The sequence below is a fragment of the Leptopilina heterotoma genome, unplaced genomic scaffold, assembly GCF_015476425.1.
Source record: "Leptopilina heterotoma isolate Lh14 unplaced genomic scaffold, ASM1547642v1 Lhet_10, whole genome shotgun sequence".
Taxonomy (NCBI): Eukaryota; Metazoa; Arthropoda; class Insecta; order Hymenoptera; family Figitidae; genus Leptopilina; species Leptopilina heterotoma.
Genome location: NW_025110813.1, coordinates 173,326 through 181,276, shown reverse-complemented (window position 1 = coordinate 181,276; position 7,951 = coordinate 173,326). Strand labels below are relative to the sequence as shown.

The window sequence follows — 7,951 nt, the reverse complement described above, 5'->3', positions numbered from 1 at the left end:
AATCTGCGACAAAATAGATATTTGCTCGATGAGAGAATAGTCAAGGTTTTTTAATTTCAAGTCAGTAATTTAAGATTTGGCTCCTGTACCCATAAGTAACACGAGTGGAAATATAAATATCTATATATAATATAGACGTGTGTATTATGAGTGTGTTGCATTAAGGGGTTCGAAAGGGTCCTTCGTTCAAATGGTGAAAGGGGTCCGTATTACGATACAAGTCGCTCGTGTTCTGAACTGGGCCCCCGCCTGATTCTACCTCCCTAGACTTGGGCAGGGCTTACCTATAAAAGCCTACGAGCTGCCCCTCAAAGATGTAGTACTTTACAGTGTATCACACAAGAAAGATCACCATGAAATTCATCGTAAGTTCTCTAATTCAACAAAAACAGGACTCGATAGTATTTCATTTAAAATCATTCATTTACACTTGTGACAATTTTCTATAGTTTTTCATTTATTTCAATTCAATTTTCCACTGCAATTTTTCAATGCAATTTTTCATTTTTATTTTCCGATTCAATTTTCCAATGCAATTTTTCAATTTTCATTTTCAATTCAATTTTTCAAAGCAATTGTTCAATTCCATTTTTCAATTCAATTTTCCAATGCAATTTTTCAATTCAATTGTCTGATACTTATTCACAATTACTCAATTATACTGTACTCTTAATTATTTTTACTATTCACTACATGTTATTCGTTAAAATTGGATTTATTCTCAACAAACATTAAATAAATAATTATTCCTCCACGTGAAGTTGGTTACACTTTCTTTACAATTTTTTCATTCGCCAACTAGTATTCGTTTTAGTAAAAAATATTGTATTACACTTTCATTAAACTGTAACTGATATTCAGTATATATTTATTAAACTACCAAATGTTAATTAGTAAAAAAAAACTTGCATTAAATTAAATAAATAACTGTGTTTTTAGTAAATTTATTATATTTTTAATATATTTTGATATTTATATTATACTTTAAATTATTCAGAAAATATTTACTAAACTACATACTAAGCATTATACTACGTGATTATATTCATTAAACTACGTGATAATATTTATTACACTACTTGATAATATTCACTATACTACATGAGAATATTCAATATACTGCATAATAATTATTGTACTGCATAGTAATTACTATACTGCATATTGATCTTAAAGTACATTAATATTTCTATACTTAAATTACTAAAATAAAAGTGAATCTTTGCCTTCGGTATTGAATTTTATTTGTTTGCATTATTATTCGCGAATTCAGTACACTAACGTTCCTATTTAACAGAAAACAGTCTGCCACTAATAGGCAAACAAAATTTCAGTTACTTTGTCTTTTTAAACTAATTAAATTCAGAAACAATTGTTAATTACCCAAGAAAACAAAGAATACACAGAAACCAACATTAAAAATCAAGTTAAATAACAAAAGCAAAACAAAATGGATATAAATCAACAAATATAAATAAATAAAATTAAGTAAATGAAAATAAATAAATAGATAATAGAGTCAGTTCAAAACATAAAGGATAACATCAGTGCTTAATGTCTAATGACTAAATTAAAATTCTCTAAAAATTTAAAGGAATAATCAGCTAATTAGAATGTTATTTGCAGATCGCTCTTGTCGCCGTGGTGTTGGCCGCCGCCGCCGAAGCTGTAAGTATCGCAATTAAAATTCATAAATGAAATCGAGGAAATTGAATAAACAGAATACTGAATTCGCTTCCTCGAAATGAGGTGCATTGACTTTCGATATTACGTTTCCCGATTGCTCACGGTTTACGTAACATTGCATCAAGTCCATTGAAGACTATATGGATATACTAATCGTCTCGTCGTCATTTGCATTCAATTTGCATTTTGTTCTTTATAACAGTAACTTCTCACATGTTCTACTCACATGTTTTTATATGTTCTACTCATGTTCTAATTTCGTTCTAATTACGTTCCAGTTCTAAATTAACTCAACATCTAAAATGTCTACAGTATATTAAATACCTACTAATTGCTCCGATCGACAATCAGATCATTATCCGTATCAATACAACATCTGAACATTACAACATGTGATCTAATGATTCAATTATTATTGACACAGCATTCAATTATTGTTCGAGAAACACAATAGCATTGTTGTGCTTTCGTACACAATATTATTATGAACAGGCTTCTAATCCAAATCTGAACAATAACCAAAATCATATCTGAATGTGTTGCATTTTTGAAAGAAAATACCTCTTTCAAATTCTTTTTTTCCTTTCGTTACCGTTGACTTTTTAACGATCCCGTTACAGCAAAAGTGAGTGAGAGAGAGAGAGAGAGATCTATTTTACGATCTATTACGAGAATCAGCTACGGATTCTCGCTTCTAAACGTGATTATATATATCCGGTAATGTATCTCAACAAGACTACATAACGTAACAATGCATAATAGCACTCTCGCTTTTATGCGTTCTTTGAAACTCTATTTCATGCCTTCCCTCAACGCTCCAGTAACGAGTATTATATCTATTCTCACAATATGGGGAAGAGTAACTTCAACAACAATTGGAGTGACATCATAAATTCGAGTAACATCATCTATACGCAATGATTATTGTACAAATTTTTAACCCCGTGGAAAAATTAAATCTTCATGTTTATTTCTATACATATAGTCTCCGATAAATGCTTGGCAAGGTGGCTGGCAGGATCCATGGAAAAATAGCGGATGGCAAAATAATGGCTGGCAAAATAGTGGATGGCAAGATCCATGGAAAAATAGTGGTTGGCAGGATCCATGGAAAAGTAGTGGGTGGCAAAATCAGGGCTGGCAAAATCAGGGCTGGCAGCCAAAGGTAAAACGTATTGATTGAGGCACCAAGACATCAGGATTGCCATTTTTTGCAAAAAAGACTCTGAAAACCTTTCTATCGAGTTCTTGTAGATTTATCAAAATTCTCCTCTTTTGAATATATTACTGAAAAGTTCTTGTTTCGATTTCTTACTATTTTGTTCTGTCTTCTACTTCTAATACTTCTTCTAGCTTTACTTCTGTTTCTTCTTCTTCTTGTGTTTCCTGTGATATTTTTCGTCTTATTGACTCTTTAATTTAATCTACTCTTTACTTCTTTTTTTGAAAAGTATTTGATAGTAACACGAACAGCATTTGAGGATATCTAACAGCAGTCTGAGGATATCGGAAAATTATGATATCAGTAGGATGGTCAAGAGACGTTCAGAAGTATCTTGAGGACATCCAGGAGTATCCTAATTTTCGGATATCAAAGGACACCTGTAGGATATCCTAAAATATCCGTTGCCCTGTCGTCTGTATTCTGAAATCCGTTTGGACCCAAAGCGTCGACTTTTCGACTTTGGAACAAAAAAATATCGGGGCTGGCAGCGAAATTTATTTTTGTGTTTGCAGCACGAGTGGCAGGCGAGTTCTCGAGTGCCACCTCGTGCTGCAACCACCAAACCAAACAATATTCGCTTTTAGCCCTTTGTTACTAAATAAACTATTTCTTCTTTTCCCTTCGACTATCATCTAACAAAATTTATTAATTGTTACAGGGCCACCATGAACACTATGTTCACGCCATCCATGTCAACCAACCACCATCAATCCCAGCTCTTCACCCAGAACCCCTTCACTTGAAGGGACATGATCACCCCAACCACATCCACTACTCGGCTCCTCATGTTCATCACCCCCACCTTGTCGGATACGAAGTCCAACATCATCATGAAGAGCCCGAAATCAAGAACGTCAAGCACGGATGGTAAGCAACGGTGTTCTGAGGCGTCATCTTATCAATTGGTCCGTGGTGGTAAATGTCGTTCACCAATCAACTTCAATTGGATAAAATAGAACGATTGGATCGAGTTCCCCAATTAAAGGGAGTGTATAAAATTTGGATACCTGGAACGACAGTGCACGTTAGAACTCGATCCATGACGTTTTCTTTTTCTTTGGCTGATACTCAAGTCAATTCAATTTCTTTTTGGAGACAACGGAAATTAATTCCAAGGACGTCAATAAACAAAGAAGAATCATTGGCAAAAAGAAAAGGCGTCACAGAAAAAAAGCCACCCGGACCACTGACCAGGCATCCGAAATAAAAAATCATTTTTTTTTGAAAAAAATCTATCTTTATCGTATTACCACGTCACATACCCTACAACACTCCCTCCCAACCACCCCTCAAAAAAATTCCCCCCTTTCAATCTTATCAAAACACAGTGTATCTTTCTGTGCGGCATGTGATACTGAAGAAGACATCATAACATCTGAGCCACTGTATATTTTTTTTCTGTTCTTCTGCGCAAACGTTTCACTCCCAAGTCCCTCTCGAACCATACTTTTATTTATTTTCTAATAAAAGTTATTAGTCTTGTGATAAAAAAAACTGTTTTATTCTTTTACCCTGTGTTCCATTTTAAACACTATTAATATTATTAACATTAGCACTAATTAAAATTAATATTTTTAATTAATAATATTCAATAATATTTATTAAGTTCTTTGATGAATCAAATTTTTCTCCAAATTTATAAACAAACTATTAAACAATAATTTAATTAGAATATTGATAGTTGATACCAAATAAAATATTATTCAAACCAAAGTTGATAAATAAGACACTGTATAACATATTTAAGAGACTCATTCAGTGAAATTTAACTATTTAAATGAACATTTATTTATTTATTCATTCAAATTAAACAATTTAAATGGAAAATTTTAAATTATAACAAATTTCGAAGTTTAGTGATTTATTCGTCTGAAATTTATTAAAACTAAATCTATTTTGCTTAGTTTACGTTACTAAATATATTTTATTTATTAATTATAATAATAATTATTATAAATAATGAAGAAACAGATTATAAGTTATCAATAACTAGGAACAATATAAGTTATAAATAAATATTTATAATTTATAATATAAATAAAATATTTATAATTATAAATATTTTATTTATTTATTACTAAATACTATAAACTACATAAATAATTAAAACAATGAGAAAGATAATTCATTTTTGAAAATATGCATTATTACCTAGTGCCAAATTTTTGCAACTTTATTGAAACAGCAAAAGTATTTTATATTTAAAAAACTAATACTTTTTTATTTAATATATTTTAATTTGTTGAATAAAATTAAGAAAATAAATTTCTATATAACAAATTTTAAATAGAGGGATTCAAAAATAATTTTTTTCAAATTATTTAGTTTCCTTTTCAAACAGGAAGCTATATTTTATTATTATAATAACATAATTATTTATAAATAATACCAATTAAAAATATTAAATAAAAAAAATATTTCGATAACTAAATAATATAACAGATAAGTAATAATGAGGTATTATAATAAATGATGACTAACAATTAAAATATTATTATTATTATTATTATATTATTAATATTATTGCGAGACTGGATTAGAAAAATAACTTTAAAAAAATAAATCACCAATTTTGTAACAGATTTAAAATACTTATTCTCTAAATCTTCCGCAAAAAATAAAAATATTACAAATATAAATGTCTCATTATATCTGTCTGCACATTATGGAAATTAAATCAAATCGGTTCAATTTGATTTCTTTAGTAAATTAAAAGACGAATAAGATGCTTTAAGAATCTAAAAAAAGAAAAATTATTATAGAATTATTTATTATTGATATGTTGAAAGACTTCTACAAAGAGAAATTTTAATATTTGTACCTCCACGAAATAAAAAAAATAATGAGACATAATTGCAGACAAGAAATAATATAATTGTTGAGCTTATTCATTTATAATCAATTTTTTATTCGACAGAGAAGAGTGAGTCCGTCTTCGAGTGCACCTTCTTCTTATTAGACTGTCTTACAAGTTAAATTAGAATCAAATAAAGTTTTATATTACTTAGTTGCAAACGTTTTATAATTGATAAATTGCAAATTCATAGTTTTTTAAAATGTTTATTGTCAGAATAATGTTTATTAAATTTTGGTAATTGTCTAATATTTTCATATTTTATAGAAAAAATATCAAATAAAAAATAATAAAATGATTTAGACTTTTGTATAAGGAGCATTCCAGGTGCAATTTTTATTAAAATTTTTTTTTTGTTTGAAACGATTTTTTTTGAATTTTATATGAAAGCTAAGAAAACATGTATTCTTTATTTTTCTATTGGATATAAATTGTAGAAGTTCAATAACAAAATAAATAAATACGTGTTTTCTTATTCTTCATATAGAATTCGAAAAAAAATGTTTCTTTAAAATTCTTTCCAATCCTTAAAAAAATATGTGACGAAGAATCGGAACAAAAGTTAGTTCTGTCATAATTTCGTATTTTATATGAAAATGATAAATTAAATTTCAAATTTGATTTAATGGAAACGCAAAGATTTTAATTTTCAACATTTTAAATTAACATTAAAACAATTAAACGTTTCATTTAATTAAAAATTACAATTTCTGACAATATGAAACGACTTAGGTGCAAATGAAAATTTAAATATTGTTTAAAATGTTGAAAATTAAACTCTTTACGTTTCCACTAAATTAAATTTAAAATTTAATTTATTATTTTCATATAAAACAGGTACAAAATGACATTGGACTAACTGCGTTGTTTTGACTGTACATTAGATTTTTCCTGAATTAAAGTTATTTAAAACATACTTAATTATTTACAGATATATGAAATGAAGTGAAAAAAAATTTAGTTTTAAAGTTTTTCAACAATATTTTTGTGATACCAAAATCGAGAATCGACACTATTTTGAATGAGAATTTAATGAGCTTTATATATTTTTTTAAATTTATCTCAAATTTTTAGAAAAATTTCTATTTGGAATCTAATATTATTCCTAATATCTTAAAACACCTCTCCCTCCCTTAGATTTTTTTTAAACTTAAATGAAAAGAAAGTTTGGCTTTTCTAATATCATTTTTATTTTTGAATCCTCTAAAATGTCCATAGTAAAATACAAAAGGGACAAAAACTTTCTTCAACCTGTTTTCTTCATCAAATTGAAAGATGAATAAGATATCTTGATAATCTGAGAAAAAATTGAAATTATTTATAGGTAATTATTCGACTTAGTAAAATGTGACGCACTTCCAAGAAAGGTACCTCAGAAGCAAACAAATTTTAAGTTAAGTTTCTAATCTTTGAAGTAAAAATACAGAAAGAGAATCAATAATTACTATCACAAATATTATTAAAGTTCAAGTCTTTATTACATCCAAAATATTATATTCAATAAAAACTGGTTTGAAATTTATACATAATTAAAAATTAATTTTTAATTAAGATACCTAAATGTAACACAAACATAATTTATAATTCGTTTCCTTCTTAAGTACTTTTCTTGGGAGCGCGTCAGAAATTCATTATAGTTTTTAGTTTAGAAGTTAGAATTAGGTAAAATTTAATAACCAGTGAGCTGAATGGGACGGTTAGCTCTCATCATTATTAATAGTAATTTCTTTTTTGTTCGTACACTTAATAAACTCCAGTCCATTTGGCATATTTCATCAGCAATAGATAAACTCTACAATATGAAATTTTTATTTTTAACTCAATTATTATATCATATTTGTTTATTAATATAAAATCAAAAATTGATTATATAACCTTCCTCGTCATTTCTTCTCCAAAGTAACAGTGTATAAAAATTTGAAAGATAAAACAAAATATTAACCCAAACGAAAACCAAAAATATGCATTATCTACATTCACTCTAGTTAAATGAAATCCAGTAGAACATAACATTATAACAGTAAAAAAAAATTGAGTAAAAACCAAAACACCAAAAATGTCATTTAATTTCTTTTCCATTCTGAAATAAAACAATTTTTAACTAGAAAATTGAATAATAAAATAAAGATAGCACGTAATCTTGCATTAATCTTGCGCAAGTTTTGCAAGCTTGAAGGAATATAATA

The 7,951-nt window shown here is 27.7% G+C and overlaps 1 protein-coding gene across 1 annotated transcript; it reads left to right on the top strand.

Annotated features, from left to right (window-relative positions):
- The first annotated feature begins 250 nt into the window (after nucleotides 1–250).
- Nucleotides 251–4,349, top strand: LOC122497878 (polyadenylate-binding protein 1-B-like). The gene is made up of 4 exons (XM_043605249.1): nucleotides 251–365; nucleotides 1,627–1,668; nucleotides 2,672–2,851; nucleotides 3,570–4,349. Exons 1-4 carry the CDS (start codon nucleotides 354–356, stop codon nucleotides 3,780–3,782), a joined length of 447 nt encoding a protein of 148 aa, XP_043461184.1. The 5' UTR covers nucleotides 251–353; the 3' UTR covers nucleotides 3,783–4,349.
- Nucleotides 4,350–7,951: the final 3,602 nt, after the last annotated feature.

Coding starts and splice junctions, on each gene's coding strand:
- LOC122497878 (XM_043605249.1), top strand. Junction 1,669..2,671: donor TGGCCGCCGCCGCCGAAGCT/GTAAGTATCGCA, acceptor CTATACATATAG/TCTCCGATAAATGCTTGGCA. Junction 2,852..3,569: donor ATCAGGGCTGGCAGCCAAAG/GTAAAACGTATT, acceptor TAATTGTTACAG/GGCCACCATGAACACTATGT.